The sequence below is a fragment of the Anomalospiza imberbis genome, chromosome 37 (assembly GCF_031753505.1).
Source record: "Anomalospiza imberbis isolate Cuckoo-Finch-1a 21T00152 chromosome 37, ASM3175350v1, whole genome shotgun sequence".
NCBI lineage: Eukaryota > Metazoa > Chordata > Aves > Passeriformes > Viduidae > Anomalospiza > Anomalospiza imberbis.
Window position 1 is genome coordinate 434,878 of NC_089717.1, and position 23,115 is coordinate 457,992.

At 53.9% G+C, this 23,115-nt stretch overlaps 3 protein-coding genes and 1 pseudogene across 4 annotated transcripts in view; 2 read left to right on the plus strand and 2 right to left on the minus strand.

Moving 5' to 3' along the window:
- The window catches only part of LOC137464152 (zinc finger protein 154-like), a 450,159-nt gene that overhangs the window by 119,087 nt on the left and 307,957 nt on the right, over positions 1-23,115 (minus strand). The window lies entirely within an intron of this gene.
- Positions 1-23,115, plus strand: part of LOC137464123 (zinc finger protein 850-like) — a 466,862-nt pseudogene that overhangs the window by 50,315 nt on the left and 393,432 nt on the right.
- TUBB (tubulin beta class I) lies at positions 1,465-11,276 on the minus strand. Its single transcript, XM_068175464.1, has 4 exons — positions 11,069-11,276; positions 6,687-6,795; positions 4,298-4,408; positions 1,465-2,618 (listed from the first exon to the last, which is right to left on the minus strand). Exons 1-4 carry the CDS (start codon positions 11,123-11,125, stop codon positions 1,561-1,563), a joined length of 1,335 nt encoding a protein of 444 aa, XP_068031565.1. The 5' UTR covers positions 11,126-11,276; the 3' UTR covers positions 1,465-1,560.
- On the plus strand, positions 11,516-22,504 carry LOC137464167 (mediator of DNA damage checkpoint protein 1-like). Its single transcript, XM_068175486.1, has 7 exons — positions 11,516-11,587; positions 12,858-15,972; positions 16,409-16,702; positions 18,227-18,412; positions 19,385-19,510; positions 20,086-20,196; positions 21,440-22,504. Exons 1-7 carry the CDS (start codon positions 11,574-11,576, stop codon positions 22,502-22,504), a joined length of 4,911 nt encoding a protein of 1,636 aa, XP_068031587.1. The 5' UTR covers positions 11,516-11,573.

Sequence of the window (23,115 nt, forward strand, 5' to 3'; positions counted from 1 at the left end):
CGCCCAGGTGACACTGGGGAGGGGACACAGGGACCCCCCCAGGTGACTTAAAGTGACCCCTGGACGCCGTAGGTGACACTGGGGACCCTCAGGTGACCCAGACCCCCGCAGGTGACTCCAGAGGTGACACAGGTGACACCCGCGGTGGCTTTTCCATCCCAAGTTTATTCTGGACCCAGGGGCGACTTTTCAATATGAAAAACGAAAGAAACGGGAAAAAAACAAAAACATCCAAAAATGGGAGAGAGCGACCGGACACCGGGAACGGCGACAGAATCAGGAAAAATGGACAGAAATGGGAATAAATGAACAAAAAATGGGAAAAGTTGGGAAAAAGGAATGAATTGGGCTGAGAGCGACCAAAAACGGGAAATAAAAGAGCAAAAATTGGACAAATGGAAAAAAAAACCAAACATGGGAGAAACTGACCAAAAATGGGTGAAAACAAAGGGAGACTGAAATGGGGAAAAAGGAGGAAAATGAACCAAAAAAGGGGAAAAATTACAAAAAACATGGAAAATAACCCAAAAAAAGGGGGGTGCGGGCGAAAGAAAAAAAATTGGAAAAAGCTGACAGAAACTGGGGGAAATGAACAGAATTTGGGAAAAATTACCAAAAAATGGGGAAAATGGAGCCAGGGAGGGGAAAGGAGGCCGCGGTGGCAGCGGGGGATGGGCAGAGGTGACGATGATGATGATGGTCAGCAACTCTTCCACAATGAGAGTTAAGGTCAAAAACTGTTGGAGACTTCCGTGATGAAGATGATGAAGGCCAAGGGCTCTCTGAAGCTCTTCCATGATGAGGATGATGAAGGTCAAGGCCAACTTAACAGCCCTGATGAAGACCAAGGGCTGAGTGTGATGAAGATTCAGGACTCTGCAAGGACTATGATGAAGGCCAGGAGCTCCTGGAGGCTCTGCGAGGAGGATGATGATGAACTCTGGGGACTCTTCGAGGATGATGAAGGCTGGAGACTCCTTGACAATGATGAACCTTGGGGATCCTTCAACGATCTTGGAAGTTGGAAGCTCTGACCATGATCAGGATTGGAGACTCTTCAATGATGACGAAGACTGGGGACTCTTTAAGAATGACCATGATGAAGGCTGGGGACTCTTCAAAGATGATGACAAAGGTTGGGAACTCTTCAATACTGATGAAAATTGGGAACTCTTCAAGGATGAAGACGACAGAATTTGGAAGGTCTGACCATGATCAAGATTGGACACTCTTCAAGGACAACAAAGGCCAAGGACACATGGATGATGATGGAGGTTGGAGACTCTTCAAAGATGGTGAAGCCTGGGGACCATGAGGACAACGCTGAAGGCTGGGGACTCTTCCAGGATGACAGTGATGAAGGTTGAGGATCATGAGGACAATGCTGAACGTCGGGTGGGGACTCCACTGCCGCCGATGACCAGGGCCAACACTGACGATGATGAAGGACAATGATGATGACACCAAAAGCGCCGCCCACCAGTTGACGACTCTCTGGGACAACACACCGGGAAGGGGAGGAGCAACACTGCCGAGGACCACGACCTCTGGAGAAACCCCTCAGGCCTCCTCTTCGGCCTCCTCGCCGAAATCCTCCTCCTCCTCGGCCGTGGCGTCCTGGTACTGCTGGTACTCGGACACGAGGTCGTTCATGTTGCTCTCGGCCTCGGTGAACTCCATCTCGTCCATGCCCTCGCCCGTGTACCAGTGCAGGAAGGCCTTGCGCCGGAACATGGCCGTGAACTGCTCCGAGATGCGCTTGAAGAGCTCCTGGATGGCCGTGCTGTTCCCGATGAAGGTGACAGCCATCTTGAGGCCGCGCGGCGGGATGTCACACACGGCCGTCTTCACGTTGTTGGGGATCCACTCCACGAAGTAGGAGCTGTTCTTGTTCTGCACGTTCAGCATCTGCTCGTCCACCTCCTTCATGGACATGCGCCCGCGGAAGACAGCGGCCACCGTCAGGTAGCGGCCGTGCCGTGGGTCGCAGGCGGCCATCATGTTCTTGGCGTCGAAGACCTGCTGGGTGAGCTCGGGCACGGTGAGGGCGCGGTACTGCTGGCTGCCCCGTGAGGTCAGCGGCGCGAAGCCGGGCATGAAGAAGTGCAGCCGCGGGAAGGGCACCATGTTGACGGCCAGCTTGCGCAGGTCGGCGTTGAGCTGGCCAGGGAAGCGCAGGCAGGTGGTGACGCCACTCATGGTGGCCGACACCAGGTGGTTGAGGTCGCCATAGGTGGGCGTGGTCAGCTTGAGGGTGCGGAAGCAGATGTCGTAGAGAGCCTCGTTGTCGATGCAGTAGGTCTCGTCCGTGTTCTCCACCAGCTGGTGCACGGACAGCGTAGCGTTGTAGGGCTCCACCACCGTGTCCGACACCTTGGGGGACGGCACCACGCTGAAGGTGTTCATGATGCGGTCGGGGTACTCCTCACGGATCTTGGAGATGAGCAGCGTGCCCATGCCCGAGCCGGTGCCGCCGCCCAGGGAATGGGTCAGCTGGAAGCCCTGCAGGCAGTCGCAGCTCTCTGCCTCCTTGCGCACCACGTCCAGCACCGAGTCCACCAGCTCGGCACCCTCCGTGTAGTGACCCTTGGCCCAGTTGTTGCCAGCGCCGCTTTGGCCTGGAAAAGGGGTGGAAGGGTTGGGTTGGGGTCTTCAAACCACTTTTGAGAACCTTTGCACCACCTTTGCAGACCTTTAAACTATCTTCAGGAACTTCAAGAACCTTAAAACTGCCTTGGGGAGCCCCAAAATCACCTTTGAACCAGACTTGAGCATCTTGGGGACCCCCAGATCTCTTCTGGAGACCCTCAGAACACCTTTGGGAACTTCGGGGATCTTCAAACTATCTTTGGGGACCTTTGAGACACCTCTGAGGACCCCTGACCCCCCAAGCTCGGCCCCTTCCTGTGGTGACCCGTGACCTGGGGAGATACGGAGGGGTTGGGGTCATTCAGGTGACTTTGGGGACCCTCAAACCAATGCTGAGGTCCTTGAAGACCCTCAAAACGTTTTTGGAAACCTTGAAAACCTTTAATCACCTTTGGAGATCTTCAGAATAATGTTGAAAACCTTATTCTCAACAAATGAGGTTGAGACCATTATTTGGTCTCAAACCATTTCTAAGTACTTCAAAGCATTTCTGATGACCTTGGGCAACTCCTCACCACCTTTGGGACCTTCCTCCCACCCTTGGAGACCTCAGGGACCTTCAGCCCGACCTTGGGGACCTTCAACCCCACCTTGGGGATCCTCAGGGACCTTAACTCCACCTTGGGGACAGCTGGGACTCTCAAACCCGTCTTTGGGGATCTTGGGGACTTTCATCCCTACCTTGGGGACACCTGTAGATCTTTAAATTCACCTTGGAAGAACAGTTGGGGACCTTCATTCCACCCTTGGGGACTGCTCAACTTGGAGATCCTCAGCTGTCTCTTTAGGACCTTCAGCCCTACCCTGGGGACACCTGAGGACCTTGGGGGGACACTTGCAGATTTTCATCCCACTTTGGGGACCTTCAACCTTTATCTTTGGAGACACTAGGAGACCTTCATGCCACCCTTGGGAACTCCAACCCCACTCTGGGGACCTTGATCTCCCCTTTGGGGTCCTGCCATCCATTGAGGCCACCACCCCTGTCCCAGTTATGTCCCAGGTGTGTTCCTACATGTCCTAAATGTTCCCAGCTGCCCCAAATATTGCCGTGTGTCCCCAAGTGTGTCCTGAAACGAACCTGATGTCCCTCAAGAATCCCCAAGTGTCCCCCAAATACCTGGAGATGTCCCTTCCCTAATGTCCCTCAGCAGCCCCCAGGTGTCCCCAAGATGCCCTCAGGACCTCCAAGCATGTCCCAAAATGTCCCCAGGTGTGCCCCAGCTGTCCTTGCCATGTGCTGAGAGTCCCCAGGTATCTTGAGCATCCCCTGATGTCCCTCAGGAGCCCCCAGATGTGTCTCAATTGTCCCCAGAAGCCCCCAAATGTCTCTAGGTGCATCCCAGATGTCCTCAAGCATGCCCGAAGTGTCCCAGATGTCCCCAAGCATGCCCAAGATGTCATCAGATGTCCCAGGTGTCCCCAGGAGTGTCCCAGTTGTACCTTCAGGTGTCCCCTCAGCTATCCCCAGGTGTGCCCTCAGGTGTCACAGACGTCCCCAAGCATACCTAAGGTGCCCCCAGGTGTGTCCCAGGTGTCCCAATGTCCCCAAGAGCCCCCAGATGTCCCCACGTGTCCCAGATGTGCCCCCAGATGTCTCCAGGTATATCCCCAGTGTCCCCAAGCATGTTCCAGGAGTGTCACTCACCAAAGACGAAGTTGTCGGGCCGGAAGATCTGCCCGAAGGGGCCAGAGCGCACCGAGTCCATGGTGCCGGGCTCCAGGTCCACCAGGATGGCCCTGGGCACGTATTTACCCCCTGGGAGGGACCAAAACCAGGAAAGTCACCCCAAAACCACCCAGAATTAACCCAAAACCACCCAGAATCACCCTAAAATCACCCAAATTGCCCCATAAACACCTGGAATTACCTCAAAACACCCAGAATTACCTCAAAACACCTGGAAATACACCAAAACCATTCCGAATTACCCCAAAACCACCCAGAATTCCCCCCAAACCATTCCAAATTACCCCCAAAACACCTGGAATTACCCCAGAAACACCCAGAGTTACCCCAAGAACCACCCAGAAACAACCCAAAACAGCCCAGAATTCCCCCAAAACACTAGCAATTACCTCAAAACCACCAAAATGACCCCAAAACTACCTGGAATCACCCCAAAACCATCCAGAATCATTCAGAGTCAACCCAGAAATGCTAAAAACTGCCCCAAAAACCCCCAAAATAGCTCCCAATATATTCCAAGCCACGCCAAATGACACCAAAATCACCCCAAAAATACCAGAAATGTCCCAAATCAGCCCAAAATACCTGGAATTACACCAAGAATCAACCCCCCAAAAAACCAAAATCACCCCCAAACGACACAGAATTATCCCACAAATATCTGGTATCTGCCCAGAACCACCCCTAAAACACCCACAATCACCCCAAAACCATTCCAGATGGGGCATTCACAAAATTACCCCAGATCACCTGGAATCAGCCCCAAACCCACTCAAATTCACCCCAAATCACCCAAAACCCAGAAAAAAAATCACCCCAAAAATCACTCCAAACCCACCCAAAATCAACCCCAGAACACCACAAATTACTCAAAAAGGCTTAAAATCATCCCAAAATCGTTTAGTATCCTCAAACCCACTTCTCACCAACCCTAATATTTTACATCTCTCAAAAATACACAAAATTGCCCCAGAACACCCCAAAATGAACTAAAACCAATCCAGAACCCCTAAACCTCAACCCTAATGCACCCCCAAAACCCCCAAATTCACCCCAAATAACCTAAAATACCCAAAACCTCCCACATTGACCCCAAAAGGTCTCAATTCACCCCAAAACCAGCTCTAATGATCTAAAACATCCCAAATCACCCCAAATCCTCACACATCCCCAAATTCATCATGCCCCAGGTGCACCCCAAAACTCCCCAGTAACCCCAGAAGTGTCAATTTCACCCAGAATTCCCCAAAGCCACCACAAAAACTCCCCCAGAGCAGCCCAGAACAGGACACAGAGGGGACAAAGTGACAACAGACAGGTGGCACTAGGGGGGCATCAGGAACAGGATGGGGGCCCTAGGGGACAACTGACATAGAGGGGTGACAATGGACAGGTGACACTGGGGACAGGGTGGGGGGGTCACAGGGGACAAGTGACATGGGGGGAGGTGACAATGGACAGGTGTCACGGGGTGGGCGGGGACACAAGGGACAAGTGACATGGGGTGACAAAGGACAGGTAACATGGGGTGGGCAGGGACATTGGGAACACAGTGGGGAGTCACAGGGGACAAGTGACGCGGTGGGGGGGACAATGGTCAGGAGACACACTGGGGACAAGATGGGGGTCACAGGGGACAGGGTGACACTGGGAGGGGACAGGATGACACTGTCACTCAGGGACACAGAATTGGGGGCAACACTGGGAGGTGGCAGCAGGGGGGTCACAGGATGACACAGGAGGTGGCAATGGACAGGTGACACCAGGGCATCCCCAGGACTGAAGGTGAGAGGACGACACTGTAAGGTGACAGTCGACAAATGACACTGAGGGGTGACAGGACTGGGGGTGACACTGGGAGGTGACAGGACAAGGCGACCCCACTGGTGTGACAAAGGAGGGGGTGGCACTCAGGAACACACGAGATGAGGTGATACAGGGCACGGACAAGGACAAGGTGACACTGGGGGGTGACAGCAGGACAGACAAAGTCGACACCGAGGGGGAACCATGGGGACACAGTGACATGGAGACAACAATGTGACAACAGACAGGAAAGCGACAGCGGGGGGGTGACAGTGGAAACAGGGTGACAATGGGGTGGATGAGGTGACACGGGGGGGTGACAAAAATACCACTGAGAGAGTGAGGAGGTGACATAGTAAGTGACAGAGTGACAGCACAAAGAGATGACAAAGAAAGGAAAGTGACACGGGGGGGGTGAAAAAGCCACCAAGTGCTACCCACCACTAAGGAGTAACACAATGGGGGGGGGAAGGGCAGAGGAGCCCCGGGGGGCTGTGGCAGCCGTCCCCAGGTGGCACCAGCTGTCCCCAGGTGTCCCCACCTGTGGCCTCGTTGTAGTAGACGCTGATGCGGTCCAGCTGCAGGTCGCTGTCACCATGGTAGGTGCCCGTGGGGTCGATGCCGTGCTCGTCACTGATCACCTCCCAGAACTGTGGGGACAAGGGGACAGCTTGGGGACAGCTCAGGGACAGCCCAGGAGCGGGTTTGGGGCAAAAACCAGGGATGTGGGGAAAAAACCCGGAGGTTTTGGGAGGGAAAATGGGGATTTTAGGGGGAAAAGGGGGCTTGGGAGTGAGGTCAGAAGTTGAAGGGGTGGGACCAGCTGGGCCACGCCCACTTTGTGACAACCGGGACCTGATTTGGGGGGAAAAAAGAGGATCTGGAGGAGAAAAAATTGGGATCTTAGGGGCAAAAATGGGGATTTTTGAGGTGAGAAATGGGGGTTAGGGAGGTAAAGGGGTGGGGCATAAGGAGGGGTGGGGTCAGCTGGGCCATGCCCACCCCAGACTCAATTCTGGGGAAAAAATAGGATTTTAAGTTGGGAAATGCGGTTTGGAAAGGGGTTAAAAGGAGGTTGGGGGCATGGCCAAGGGTCAAAGACGGTGGGGCTTAAGGAGGGGGTGAGGTCAGTTGGGCCACAGACATAATTTTGAGAAAAACAGAGTTTTGGGGCAAAAAAAAAAAGTGCGATTTTGGGGCTAAAAATGGGTATTTTTAGGGTAGGAAATGGGGGTTGTGGGTGTGACTAAGGTTAAGGGGGTGGAGCTCAAAGAGGGATGAGGGCAGCTGGACCATGCCCACTTTGCTACAACTGGGACCTCATTTTAGGGCAAGAAAATGAGGATTTGGGGCTAAAAAATTCAGGACTTTTAGTGTAAGAAACAAGGATTGTAGGGCAGAAAATGGCAGCTGAAGAGCATCGAAAAATACAGATTTAAAGAAAAAAAAATGGGATTTAATATGAAATTGGGGGCATGGTCTGGGTTAAAGGGGCAGGGGATGCAAGCCATGCCCATTCTGGCCACCCAGAATTTATTCTGGGGATAAAAAGGAGAATTTTAGTACCTTATAGGAAGAACAAGATATAAACCTGGCCACGCTCACCTTCCCTAGGCAGTGTTTTTGTGGAAAAACTGAAGGATTTAGGGATTTAAATGAATTTAGGGGCGTGGCCAAGTGAGGCATGGGATCCACAAGAGCTCCCTCACAGACAGGACCAGTTTTGGGTTGAAAAATGGGGATTTTTGGGGCCTTTAAAATAAATTTAGGCTTTGGTCAGGTCCTAAAAGGGTGTGGCTACAACCCAAAGCCACTCCAGGAGCCTTTTTTTGGGGGAAAAGGCAATTTTCGGTATTTTTTTGTGGTTTGGAGGTGTGGGGAAGGGAAGTGGGCGGAGCCCTGAGGGAGGGGGCGTGGCCAGAGCAGCACAGCCGCGCTCCTTAAAAAGGGCGGGAAGGCAGGAAAATGGCGGCAAATCGCTCACATTCAAACCAAGGCCTCCAAAATCGGCTTTTTGCACCCAAAATCGGCTTCTTTGTGACCCAAATTCAGGATTTAATTCCCAAATTCAGCTAGGGGTTTTGTATTTGAAGGTGACATTCGACAAATGTGGGTGTTTAGGGTTAAAATGGGCGGGGGGAAACAACGCAGCCTGAGGGGAAAATGAGGTGAAAAAGGGCTATTTTAGGGTTACAGACAAGAAATGAGGCAAAAAAAGGGGATTTTGGGACTGTGGAGGGAAGAATGGGGTTAAAGTATTAATTTTGGTTAAAAACTGGTAAATTTTGGATCGTAAATTTAAAAAAAAGGTTATAAATGGTGATTTGAAATAAAAATGGTAGTATTGGCATGAGGGAGAAATGTACTTTAAAACCCACAATTCTGGGTCTGAGAAAAAATAAGGGTTTAAAAATATTAATTTTGGAAATGAGACAGAAAAGGTGATTAGAAACCAGCCATGTGAGGTAAAAAATAAAGAGAAAATAAGCTTTCAAAGGCTGGTTTTAGACATGAGAAAGGGAATTTTAGGGGGTTGTGAGCGAAAATGGGCTAAAAATTAAATTATTTTGGGGGTGATGAGATAAATAGGTTAAAAAAAAACAGTTTCAGGGAAATGTAGAAAAAAACTGGCTCAAAAACGTTAATTTGGGGTAAAAATGGATATTTTGGGCAAATAAGAAAGAAAACCAGTTTAAAAAGATCTAATTCAGAATATTCAGCATTTTTGGTCAAAGAAATCTGCATTTTGGAGCCTTGGGAAACACAGGGCTAAGAATTATAATTTTTCAGGAAAAATGTGGGTTTGAGATTGAAATTGAGAGTTGAGTGATAGGGACATAACTTATGGGGGAAAAAGAATATTTAAAGGTAAAAATTGCAAATTTTGGGGTGAAAAAATGCGGATTTGGGGCTAAACCACCACTTTTTTAAAGGAAATTTGACCTTTTAAATACCGTTATTTTCTGTAGAGTAAAAATCGGTTTTTGGGCCTCAAAATCGCAATTATGGTTCAAAACCTACTTCCCAGAGCTAAAAAAAAATCGCATTTTGGGATTATAAACTCCAATTTGAGGCATTTTGGAGAACAAAGATTTCAGTGTGGGGCAGAAAATGGAAATGTTCATTTAGGGGGCAGGAAATGCATTCTGCAGACACAAAGAGCTGGGTCTGGGGCTGAAAAGGGTAAAAAGGGACATTTAAAGAAAAAAAAAAAAAACAACCAAGAAATATGGGGTTAAAAGCAGCTGTTTTGGGGCTGAAGTCAATATTCAGGGGAAAAAAGGGATTTTTGAAGCAGCAAAAATGACAAGCCGATGTGAACAATTGTAAATTCCGAGGCCTAAAACAATGCTTTTTTGGGCAAAAATGACCAGCTTATGCTTTAAAAAGAAAATTAAATAAAACCCGTTATTTTGGAGGAAAAGCAGTGACTGTGAAGTTAAAAAAAGCGGATTTGGGAGCACAAAGCTGCGATTCTTCCCCCGACCCTCCATGTTGGGGCTGGAAACCTCCATTTTGGGGCTGGAAACCTCCATTTTGGGGCTGGAAACTCCCCATAAGCTGCAGAAAATCCCGATCTTAACCCAGAATCAGCTTCTACAAAATAAACTAAGCTCTTTTGCTCCTCAAAACTCCCTGTTGTGGGGGCAAGAATTTTGATTATGGAGCGAAATGTTGTTTTGTAAAACAAAGATGCTGAGCTGGAGCTCTGAAGCTCCATTTTGGGGCCAGAAAAAATGTTTTCGGGCCAAAAAGCTGCATTTTAGCAGCAAAAAACCCTAATCAACAACGAAAACAGTCACTGAAATCCAAAATATTAGCATTTTAAGAACTAAAATATTTATTCTGGAGAAGAAAATCATCAATTTTTAGGTATAAAAAGGACATTTCAGGGAAGAAAGCTGATTCAAGGGAAGAAAAACATTAATTTTAGGAATTACTATTGCAATTTAAAGACTCAAAATCTACGTTTAAAGAATTAAAAAAAAAGAACTTTTTTGGCCGTAAAATCGTGCAGTTTAAAGGAAGCTTAAAAATCTTCATTTTGCGGGTTACAAAAAAATCTAATTTTGGAACAGAATATAGAAACACGCCTCTTATTTAGGGACTAAAAACCTTTATTGTGGGTATTAAGCCGCTTTTTAATGGGTTAAATCCTCCCATTCTCGGGTCTGACGCCTCAGGGCGTCACGCCCTATTTGGGGGTAAAAATCTTCACTTCGGGGCACAAAATCCACATTTTTGAGGTAAAAATGGACGGTTTTGCCAGGAAAATAGCGGATTTTAGGGACGAAAATAGCCAATTATGGGCTAAAACCAAGTGATTTCAGTCTGATAAAATAGCATTTACAGTAAAATGTTTTAAAAAGGCAAGCCAATCATGTCTTAAATTTACTATGAATATATTATAGTGAAAAATAGAATCGTGGGGTTAAATCCTTTAATTTCGGAATTCTTCGCCGCCATTTTGGCGCCTTCCCCGCCCATCCTCGACTAGACTCCCTCAATTTGGGGCAAAAAGCGGCATTCGCGGCCAAACCTACAAGAAGATCATTTAATCTCGGAAAAAATAATGTTTTTTTTCCTTAAAACACCCCAAAGAAGGCGATTCTGGAGGCGAATTTGCCGCGGTTCGGAGCCACCGCCCTAAGCCGCCATTTTGCGGCCGCGTGTGGGGGTAGCGCGCTCGGCCACCGAAAATCCTCATATAGCAACAAAATCTCCCCATTTTCACCCCAAATCCGCCCCATTCAGCACCGCCCCCTTCCCTCACAGCTGCTTCTGCGGCGGGAAAGCGGCAATTTTGGGGTAAAATCGCCCTGGTTTGGGTCACCCTTTGTCTTGGCGCGCGGGGGGTGGGGGGGCTCTTAAAGGGACCACGCCGCCGCGGCGGGGGATGGAGGCGGGGTCCGCCGCGCTCACCTTGGCGCCGATCTGGTTGCCGCATTGGCCCGCCTGGATGTGGACGATCTCCCTCATGGCGGCGGCGGAGTCTGGCGGGGGGTCTCGGGCCCACCCGGACGGCGCGGAGGCGCTTGGAAAACTGAATTAAAAATCGTAAAGAGGCGCCGCGGCCCCTTTAAGAGCGGAGCAAAGGCGCGAGCCCGACAGCGGTGAAAATGGCGGCGCTGCGGCCCCGCGCGCGCTCATATAGGACAAAGCCGCTGCTCCCATTGGTCGGCGCCACCCGCTCTCCATCCTTCTATTGGGCAATGTCGTTGTCAATCCACCTCTCTGCTCTTCAATTGGTCTACAACTTCTCTTAAGCCCCTCCCACCGACGTTCCGGCGCTCTCGGAGGACCGCCCCTCCCCGTCTCTGTGGTCGGGCGATGATCGACACGCACAGCAGCCAATGGGAAGCGGAGACGGGCGTTGGCGCGCGGAAGGAGAGGCCAATGGCAGCGCTGGGGGCGGGGACCGGCGGTGATGGCGCGGGAGGGGTGAGCGGGGGGAGAGCCGGGACCGCTTTTGGGGGTCCCTGAGGGAAATTTGGGGTAATTTGAGGAGATTTGGGGTCCGTGGGGGATTTGGGGTCTCCTGGAGGGACTTGGGGGTCTCAGCGGGGGTTGGAGCGGTCCTGGGCCTCGGGGGCAGTTTTGGGGGAGTTCCTGAGGGAGACTGGGGAGAGGTTCTGGCGGGGATTGGAGGTTCCTGAGGAAGGTTTGGGCTCTCTGAGGGAAGTCTGGGGACTTGGTTTGGCAATTTGGGATTCCAGAGAGAAATTTGGGGGTTCCTGAGGGGATTTGGGGGTTCCTGAGGGAGGTTGGGTGTTCTTAATGGAAGTTTGGGATCCATGAGGGGAGTTGGGGGTTCCGTGAGATAATTTGGGGTCCCTGAGGGAAGTTTGGTTTCTCTGAGGGGGTTGAAGGGTTTGGGGCGCCCCTGATGGGGGTTGGGGTTTCTGTGAGGGAATTTCAGGTTCGTGAGGGAAGTTTGTTGTCTCTGAGGGAAATTTGGGGTGCATGACAGGGATTGGCGGTTCTGTGAGGGAATTTAGGGTTTCTGAAGGGGGTCTGGGGTTCTTGAAGGACGTTTGGGGGTTTCCATGAGGGAATTTTGGGGAATTCCATGAGGGGAGTTGGGGATTCCATGAGGGAATTTGGGCTCCCTGAGGGGCTTTGGGGGTTCTGCGAGGGAATTTGAGGTTCCTGAGGGGGGATTGGGAGTCCCCGGGGGATTTTGGGTCTTTTGGGTGCAGTGTTGGGGGATCCTTGTGGGATTTTGGGTCATTTGGGTGCAGCTTGGGGAGTTATGGGGGGTCCCTGGGTTTGTTTTGGGTCTTTCTGGGGCAGTTTATGGGTTCCCAGGCAGGGGTTTTGGGGCCTCTGGGGTGGTTTGGGTCGTTTGGGGGCAGTCTGGGGGTCTCTGGGTGATTTTGGGGGGTTCCTTGGAGAATTTGGGGGTCTTTGGGAGGGTCCTGGGGTGGTTTAGGGGGAGTTGTGAGTTCTGGGGGGGTCCCCGGAACAGTTTGGGGTTGTTTTGGGTCATTTTGGGGGTTCTGGGGGGATTGGGGTCCTTGGGGCAATTTGGGGGCATTTTTGGGGGTCTCTGTGGGGGGTTTTGGGGTCTGTGGGACATTTTTGGAGGGTTTCAGGGCAGTATGGGGAGTTCCCAAAAGGGTTTTGGGGCTCTTTGGGTAATTTTCGGGATCCTTGGGGGATTTTGGGGGGGGTCTCAAACTCCTGAATCCCCCCAACCCCTCCTTTGCAGTGCCCTGGACGATCCAGCTGTGCCCCCAGGTGTTGAGGGCCCCCCAAAACGCCTTCCCTGCCCCCAAAATGCCCCAGATGTTATCGGGAAGAGGCCAGATCCTGATGATGCGGACCCAAAAACGACCAAAGGGGCTCAAAGCACCTTGGAGGCTCCAGATGTGGCAGCAGAAACCCCAAATACAGATGTGCTGCAGGCCAAAAATGAGCACCGGATGCTGCTGGTGGACAGTGACACAGATGTCGAGGAGGAGGGGCCAAATCCAGATGTTGGCCCCCCAAAACATCTTAAAATTACCCAAAATGTGCCTGAAACGCCAGATGTGGGGCTGAAAATCCCAAATCCAGATGTTCCATGGCTGAAAAATGGGTGTGGGACGCTGCAGGTAGAGAGCGACACAGATGTGGAGGAGGAGGAAGTTGATCCAGATGTGGAGCCCCTAAAACGACTGAAAATGACCCAAAACGTCTCAGAAACTCCAGATGTGGTAGCAAAGACCCCAAATCCAGATGTTTCCGGCCCAAAAATGCGATGTGGGATGCAGGCGGTGGATAGTGACACAGATGTGGAAGAGGATTCAGATGTGCCACCCCAGAAACGGCTCAAAGTGACCCAACACATGCCTGGAATTACGGATGTGGAGATGGAAACCCCAAATCCAGCTGTGGGAATGCACAAAACTGGACACTGGACAATGCTGGTGGACAGTGACACAGATGTGGAGGGGGAGGAGGAGAATCCAGATGTGCAGCTCCCAAAACAACTCAGAATGACCCAAAATGTGCCTGAAACGCCAGATGTGGCAGCAACGACCCCAAATCCTGTTATTTCAGGCCCAAAACTCTGTTCCCGGATGCTGCTGGTGGATAGCGATACAGATATGGACGAGGAAGTGAATCCAGATGTGCAGCCTCCAAAAAGGCTCAAAGTGACCCAAAACATGCCCAGAATTCCAGATGTGGTAGTGGAGACCCCAAATCCAGCTGTGGAAAGGCCCAAAATTGGTCATCATACGTTGGTGGCGGACAGTGACACAGATATGGAGGAGGATCCAGATGTGCAGCCCCCAAAAAGGCCCAGGAGGACCCAGAATGTGCCCGAAACTCCAGATGTGCGGTGGGGGATACCAAATCCAGATGTTTCAGGCCCCACAATAGGGTGTCAGATGCTGGTGGACAGCAGCGACACAGATGTGGAGGAGGATCCAGATGTGGAGCCCCCGAAATGGCTCAGAGGCACCCAAAACGTCCCCGAAACTCCAGATGTGGCTGCAAAGACCCCAAATCCAGATGTTTCCGGCCCTGAAATTGAGTGTCAGACATTCCTGGTGGACAGTGACGCACATGTGGAGGAGAAGGATCCTGATGTTGAAACCCGAAAAAAGCTTGAAATTACCCAAAATGTGCCTGAAAGTCCAGATATGGTGACACAGACACCAAATCCAGATGTTGGAGTGACCAAAAAGGGGTGTCAGGCACTACTGGTGGACAGTGACACAGATGTGGAGGAGGAGGAAGGGAATCCAGATGTTTGTCCTTCAGAAAGATGGGAAAATCCTCAAAACATGTTCCAAACTCCAGATGTGCCCACACAGCCCCCAAATCCAGCTGTGGAGGGGTCACAGAGGGGTCGCAGGGCGCTGCTGGATGACAGCAACACAGATGTGGAGGAGGCAAATCCAGATGTTGGATCCCTAAAAAGACTGAAACCAGCCCCAAGCGTGCCCGAAACTCCAGATGTGAGGCTGAAAATGCCAAATCCTGGTGTTTCAGGCACAAAAATTGGGTGTGGGACACTGCTGGTGGACAGCGAGACAGATGTGGAGGAGGACGAGATGGATCCAGATGTTCGGCCCTTAAAAAGATGGAAAATTACCCCAAATGTGCCTGAAACGCCAGTTGTGCCCACAATGAACCCAAATCTAGCTGTTGGAGGCTCTGGATCCAGATGTGGAGCCTTGGTGGTAGAAAGCGACCCAGATGTGGAAGAGGATGAGGCTGATCCAGATATTTGGCCCTCAAAAAGACAGAAAAGTACCCAAAATGTGCCCGAAACACCAGATGTTGGGCTGAAACCCCCAAATCCAGATGTTGGAAGGCACCAAAGGACCCAAAATGTGGCCGAAACTCCAGATTTGGAGGGGGAAGAGGAAGGATGGGATCCAGATGCGGCCACCCAGCTGTTCCTGCCCCCAAATCCAGATGTGGGGGAGTCTGAGGCGGATCCAGAGTTTAGGAGCTCAAAACACCTCCAAATGACCCAGAAGCCACAAGAAATTCCAGATGTGGAGGAGGATGAGGAATCAGATGCAGATGTAGCCACCCAGCTGTTCCTGCCCTCTCCAGATGTTGGGAGCCCAGAAAGCCCCAAAATGGCCCCAAAGGACCCCAAAATCCCAGATGTGGAGGGGCTGCCCTCCCTGGATCCAGATGTGGCCACACAGCTGTTCTTGCCCTCACATCTATGTGTGGGGGATGGCCCAAATCCAGATGTTCTGGGTCCAAACCAACCCCAAATGGCCTCAAATGACCCCAAAATTCCTGATGTGAGGGCAGAGAACCCAGATCCAGATGTGGAGGAGGAGGAGGACTTGGATGTGGCCACCCAGCTGTTTCTGCCCTCTGATCCAGATGTGGAGGGGGAAGGACCCTCAAATCCAGATGCTGGGTCCCCAAAACCACCCAAAAGTCCCCTAAAGGTGCCCAGAATTCCAGATGTGGACATGAAGAGCCCAAATCCTGATGTGGAGGGGTCACTGGGGGGCCACAGTACTTTGCCAGGGGGTGCTGATCCAGATGTGGAGAAGGCAGGCCCAAATCCAGATGTGGCAGAATCAAAACGACCACAAACGGCCCCGAAAGTCCCCCAAATTCCAGATGTGGAGGTGGACACCCCAGATCCAGATGTGGAGGAGCTAGTGAGCCCTGGCCTGGATCCAGATGTGGCCACCCAGCTGTTCCTGCCCCCTGACCCAGATGTGGGGTGCCTGGAAAGCCCCAAAACAGCCCCGGATGAATCCCAAATTCCAGATGTGGAGCAAGAGGCCCCAAATCCAGGTGTTGGGGATCCCCCAAGCCCTGCCCAGGAGGAAGCAGAAGCTCCGCCCACCCTGCAGGTAAATTTGGGGGGTCCCAGGTGATTCTGGGGGTCTCTGGTCAATTCTGGGGACTCTGAGAGGATTTTGGGGAGGTTCCAGGTGGATTTTTTGGGGTTCCCCATGAATTTTGTGGCGCCCAAGTGGGATTTTGGGAGGTCCCAAGTGAGCTTTGGGGTTCCTGGTGCATTTTTGGGGTGCCCGGTGCATTTTGGGAGACACAGTGGGGTTTGGGGAGCCCTCAGGTGAATTTTTGGGGGTCCTGGCTGATTTTCAGGGTGGAATTTTTCCAGGTGGAATTTTGGGTGTTCCCAGTGGAATTTGGGGTGAATTTGGGGGATTTGGGGGGTGGCAGGTGTATTTTGGGTGTTCCTGGGAGGGTTTGGGGGGATTCCCTGTGAATTTTTGGGGGTTCCCGTTGGATTTTGGGGTCCCCATGGCAACCCCTCTCCCCCAGGTGCGGCGCAGTCGGCGATTGGCTGAGAGCGGAGGGGGCGGAGCCTCCCGTGGGCCCGCCCCCACCCAGAAGGGGCATGATCAAGGCTCCAAGCCCCGCCCCTCACCCAAGCCATGTCCCCAGAGGGGGCGGGACCAAGCAGGGGCGGGGCTTGAAGAAGCCACACCCTCAGTGTCCATAAAAGGAAATGGGCGGGGTTCCGTGGTGACCTCATCCACAGAGGAGGAGGACCCAGCAGGGGGCGCCAAGCGCAGGCTCCGCCCCCGGGCAGCGCCGGGCTCCGCCCACATCCGGGTAAGGACCAGTGTGGACCAGTATCGACCAATATTGATCAGTACAGACCAGTACAGGCCAGTACAGACCAGTATGGATTAGTATGGAGCAGTATAGACCAGTACAGACCAGGAGCCCCCCAGTGACTCCTCAGTGACACCAGTATAGAGCAGTGACATCCCCAGGGACACCCCAGTGACCTCCCAGTACAGACCAGCACAGACCAGTATGGACCAGTACGGACCAGTACAGACCAGCATGGAGCAGTACAGACCAGTAGGGACCAGTACAGACCAATACCGACCGTTACAGACCAGTACAGACTAGCATGGACCAGTAACGACCAGCACAGACCAATACAGACCAGCACAGACCAGTATGGACCAGCACAGACCAATACAGACCAGCACAGACCAGTATGGACCAGCACAGACCAGTATGGACCGGCACAGACCAATACAGACCAGCACAGACCAGTATGGACCAGCACAGACCAGTATGGACCAGTACAGACCAGTATGGACCAGCACAGACCAGTATGGACCGGCACAGACCAGTATGGACCAGCACAGACCAGTATGGACCGGCACAGACCAGTATGGACCGGCACAGACCAATACAGACCAGCACAGAACAATACAGACCAGCACAGAACAATACAGACCAGCACAGACCAATACAGACCAGCACAGACCAGTATGGACCAGTACAGACCAGTATGGACCAGTACAGACCAGTATGGACCAGCACAGACCAGCACGGACCGGCACAGACCAGTATGGACCAGCACAGACCAGTATGGACCGGCACAGACCAATACAGACCAGCACAGACCAGTATGGACCAGTACAGACCAGTATGGACCGGCACAGACCAATACAGACCAGCACAGACCAGTATGGACCAGTACAGACCAGTATGGACCAGCACGGACCAGCACAGACCAGTATGGACCAGTACGGACCAGTACCCCCCAGTGGCTCTGCAGTGACTGCAGTATGGAGCAGTGCCCCCCCAGGGACACCCCAGTGCTCCCAGTACAGACCAGTGCCCCCCATCCCCTCCCCCGCTCTGTCCCCAGCTGCTGTTCTGGGGCTGGTGGCACCTGGGGATGTCCCCACAGTGTCCCCAACGTCCCCGAGCCCCCTGGGGCTGTCCCCAGCGTGTCCCACTGTCCCTAGCTGCCGGCCCTGGGGGTGGTGGCACCTTGGGATGTCCCCACAGTGTCCCCAGTGTGATCCCGAGTCTCCCAGGGATGTCCCCATTGTGTCCCCAAACTGTCCCAAACCTGTCCCAGTGTCCCTCAGGTGTCCCCAACCCCTCAGGGATGTCCCCAGTGTGTCCTGAATGTGTCCCCAACCTGTCCCTGTGCCCCTTAGATGTCCCCAACCCCCCCAGGGCTGTCCCCAACTTGTCCCCACTGTCCCCAGGTGCTGTCCCCAGGCCTGGTGGCACTCAGGGATGTCCTCACTGATGTCCCCAATGTCCCCAGATGTTGTTCACAGGCCTGGTGGCACTCAGCGATGTCCCCAATGATGTCCCCAGGTGCTGTTCACGGGCCTGGTGGCCTCCCCGGCACTGCGGGTGGCCCTGGGGACACTGGGTGGCACCGAGGCCACGTCAGTGCACGACTGCAGCCACCTGGTGACCGATGGCATCCGGCGGACGCTGAAGTTCCTGTGCGCCCTGGGCAGGGGCGTCCCCATTGTCACCCCCCAGTGGCTGCTAGAGGTGACATCGGGGACGTGACAGGGGTTGGGGACAGCAGGGACATTGGGAGGACATTGGGGACTGGGGCCATTGGAAGGACATTGAGGACCGGGGACATTGGGGATTTGGGACATTTGGGGTCATTGGGGACACTGGGGGATTGGGGACATTGGGGACACTGGAGACATCGGGGCCATTGGGGATTGGGGACAATCAGGGGGACTGAGGACACTGAAGTTCCTGTGTGTCCTCGCCATGGGTGTTCTCATTGTCACCCCCCAGTGGCTGCTGCTGGTGACATCGGGGACAAGGGGGGGTTGGGGACAGCGGTGACACGGGACGATTGAGGGGTTGGGGACATCAGGGCATTGTGGACATGGAGGGGACGTGGGGGATTGGGAACATTGAGGACACTGAAATTCCTGTGTGCCCTTGGCAGGAGTGTCCCCATTGTCACCTCCCAGTGGCTGCTGCAGGTGACATTGGGGACAATCGGGGGGTTTGGGGACAAAGAGAAGGATTTGGGGGCACTGGGGACAGGGGGTGGCATTGGGGACTCTGGGGGGATTTGGGGACAAAGAGAAGGATTTGGGGGCACTGGGGACAGGGGGTGGCATTGGGGACTCTGGGGGGATTTGGGGACATTGGTTGGCCTTGGGGACAATGGGGATTTTGGGGACATTGGGGACATCTGGAGTGGCCTTGGGGACAGAGGGATATTGGGGACACGGTGACAAGGGGGATTGGCCTTGGAGACTTTAGGGACAGGTGGGGTGACCTTGGGGACAGGGGGAACTCAGGGACAATGGGAGCAGATTTGGGGACATTGGGATGGTCTTGGGGACAAGGGGAGGGGCCTTGGGGACAGTGGGGGTGGCCTTGGGGTATTTGGAACCTTGGGGTCAAGGGACTCTGGGGACAAGGGGGTGGCCTTGGGGACACTGGGGTGGCTGTGGTGGCCGTGTGTGACCCCTGTGTCCCCATTGTCCCCAGAGTTCCCACAGTGGCCGCCCGCTGTCCCCAGGTCCCTTCCTGCCCCGGGACCCCTCCTGTGAGCGGCGCTTCGGCTTCCGCCTGCGCCCGGCGCTGGCCCGGGCCCGAGAGCGGCCCCTGCTGCAGGTGACAATGTCCCCAATGTCCCCAGTGTCCCCAAACGTCACCTAAACTCATCCCTGACCCAGCCCCAGGCATGGCAACAGCCTTTGCTGCAGGTGACAATGTCCCCAAATGTCACCTAAACCCATCCCTGTGCCAGCCCTGGGCATGGTGTCACCTCTTCCTGCAGGTGACAGTGACATTAATATCCCCAAATGTCCCCAGTGCCCCCAGTCTCCCACTGTCCCCAATGTCTCTGATGTCCCCAATACCTCAGTGTCCCCCAATGTCCCTGAGTGTCCCCGATGTCCTCAGTGTCCCCCCTGCCACCCCTAATGTCCCCAAATGTCTCCAACCCCCCAATATCCCAATGTCCCTGATGTCCCCTAATGTCCCTGAGTGTCCTCAATGTCCCCAACCTCCTTAATGTCCCCAGTGTCCCCCTGTCACCCTCCATGTCCCTGAGAGTTCCCAGCCCCCCAATCTCCTGATCCCCTCAATGTCCCCAACCCCCCGAATGTCCCCAAGCTCCCACTGTCCCCAGTGTCCCCAACCCCAGAATGTCCCCACTGTCCCCCTGATGTCCCCTCTGTCCCCAGGGGTACCAGGTGCACGTCACTCCCAGTGTCCAGCCGTGCCCCGAGGACATGCGGGACATTGTCACCTGCTGTGGTGGCACCTTCCTGCCACGGCTGCCCCGGGAACACGCGGTGAGGGGACACTGGGGCATTGGGGACAGTGGGGATACCAGGGAATTGGGGACTTCGGCGATTTTGGGGACATTGGGGGGATTGGGGACACTGGGGACATTGAGGGGATTGGGGCTTTTTGGGGTTTCTCTCGGGGTGTTTGAAGGTTTTTGGGGTTTTTTTTGTTTGTTTTGGGGGTTTCTCATTCAGTTCTGGGGGCTTTGGGGGTTTCTCACTGGGTTTTGGGGGGTTTGGGGTTTTTTGAGGGGATAGTTTTGGGGTATTTGGTGGTTTTTGGGGTTTCTCATTGGGGGGTTTTGGATTTTTTGGGGGGTTTTGGGTGGAATTTGGGCTCCTGAACCCGTTTTGCCCCATCCCTGTCCCGTGGTGATCTCGTGTCCCCAGGACCGGCCTGGGTGGGGTTTGGGATTCCTCACTGGGTTTTTGGGGTTCTTTTGGGGTTCTTTTGGGGTTCTTTTGGGGTATTTGGGGTTTCTCAGAGGGCTTCTGGGGTCCTGACTGTTCCCCCCAGCCCTGGGTGCTGCTCATTTACTGTCCCCAGGACCGCCGGGATCCCGTTTGGGTTTGGGGTTTCTGATGGGTTTTTGGGGTTCATATCTGAGTTTTTGGTGTTTCTCATGGGCTTTTTGGGGTTCCTGTCTGGGTTTTTGGGGTTTTTCATGGGGTTTTTCCATCCAGCTGGGTGTGCCGGTCATTTCCTGTCCCCAGGACTGGGCTGTGTGGGTTATTTGGGGTTTTTCTTTGGGTTATTTGGGGTTCCTCACTGGGTTTTTGGGGTTCCTCACTGGGTTTTTTGGGTTTTTCCCCCAGCCCCATGTCCTGGTGATCTCAAGTCCCCAGGACCAGGCTGTGTGGGGTATTTGGGGCTTTTCTCTGGGTTATTTGGGGCTTTTCTCTAGGTTATTTGGGGTTTCTCTCTGGGTTATTTGGGGTTTCTCAGGGGGTTTTTGGGGTTTCTGATGGGGTTTTTTGGGTTCCTCTCTGGGGTTTTTCCACCCAGCTGGGTGTGCTGGTCATTTCCTATCCCCAGGACTGGGCTGTGTGGGGTACTTGGGGTTTTTCTCTGGGTTATTTGGGGTTCCTCATGGGGTATTTGGGGTTTTCCCCCCAGCCAGGTGTCCTGGTGATCTTGTGTTTCCAGGACCAGGCTGGGTGGGATATTTGGGATTTTTCTCTGGGTTATTTGGGGTTTCTCACTGGGTTTTTGGGGTTCCTCACTGGGTTTTTGGGGTTTTTCCCCCAGCCCCGTGTCCTGGTGATCTCGTGTCCCCAGGACCGCTGGCTGTGGCCCCCGGCCGTGGCCGCGCGGCTCCCGCTGCTCTCGGCCGAGCTGCTGCTCTCGGGGGTCCTGCGGCAGCGCCTGGAGCTGGCCCCGTTCCTGCTGAGCCCCTGGCAGCCCCCCGAGCCCCCACAAAGCACCCCTGAGCCCCCGAAAAAAACCCCAAATCCCACCCAAAACCAAAAAAATCCCACCCAAAAACCCCCAAATCCCACCCAGAAATGGAAAAATCCCTCCCAAAAAAACCCAAATCCCACCCCAAAAACCCCAAATCCCACCCAAAAAAGCAAAAATCCCCCACAGAAAGCCCCAAATCCTGCCCAATATACTCCAAACCCACCCCAAAAAAACCCAAATCCCACCCAGAAACAAAAAAATCTCCCCCAGAAGCGCCCAAATCCCACCCAAAGCATCCCACCCCAAACCCACTCCCGACCCCATTTTGGGGGCTCCACCCCCCCGCCAAGCCCCCCCAGGACCCGGAGTGGGCGGAGACCCCCCCAAAATCCCCCCCCAAAATCCCCAAACTCAGGGACCCCCCAAAAACCCCCAAATCCACCCAAAAAACCCCCAAAACGGCCCCAGGCTCACTCAGAACGTCCCAACCCCGATTTTGGGGTCCCTGATCCCCCAATGGATCCCCCCAGGACTCGGAGCCATTGGGGACCCCCCCAAAATTCCCCTCAGGACCCCCCAAGTTCAAGGACACCCAAAAAGACTCCAAACCCGCCCCAAAAAACCCCAAATCCGCCCCAAAAATCCTCCAAGCAGCCCCGGAGTCTTTCAGGGGGTCCCAACCCCAATGTTGGGGTCCCAGATCCCCCCCTGGAGCCCCCCAGGACCCGTAGCGGGCGCAGACCCCCCCCAAATCCCGGGAACCCCCAAAAAACCCCAAACCGGCCCCAAAAAGCCATAAATTCCAGCCCAAAACGGCCCCGGGGTCCCCCCGAGGGTTCCCCCCCCAGTTTTGGGGTCCCCGAGCCCCTCCCGAGCCGCCCCCAGACCCGGAGCCGCCGGGGGCCCCAATAAAGTGAATTTGGGCAGCGGAGTTTGGGGCTCAAAAATCCCAAATTTTGGGGGGGAGGACCTGGGGGGGTTTGGGGACAGCAGGGACACGTCAGTGACAGCTCTGGGGTGGCCTTGGGGGGGTTGGGGACACTATGGGGACATTGGGGATGCCGCTGGGCAATTCGGGGACACTTTTGGGGACATCAGGGAACCCTTGGGGACACTGGGGACCCTCTTAGGGATCCCTTGGGGACATTGGGGACCCCCCTGGGATGGCCATGGGGGTGGTTGGGGACATCAGAGAGCCCTTGGGGACATCAGGGACTGTCTTGGCGACACTTTGGGGACACCAAGGACTCTTTTGGGGACCTGCTGGATTGGTCCTGGTGGCCTTGGGGACATCGGGAATCCTTCTGGGGACAGCAGGGACCCTCTTGGAGACATTGGGGTCCCCTCTGGGTTGGTCATGCGGGGGTTGGAGACATCAAAGGTCCCTTGGGGGACATCGGGGACCCGTTTGGGGACCCTTCTGCCTTTAGCCCCGCCCCCTCCATGCCCAGCCAATCAGCGCTCTCGTTCCCGAGCACAGCAGCCAATGGCAGCACGGGAGGGGCGGGACTTTTGTTACCATG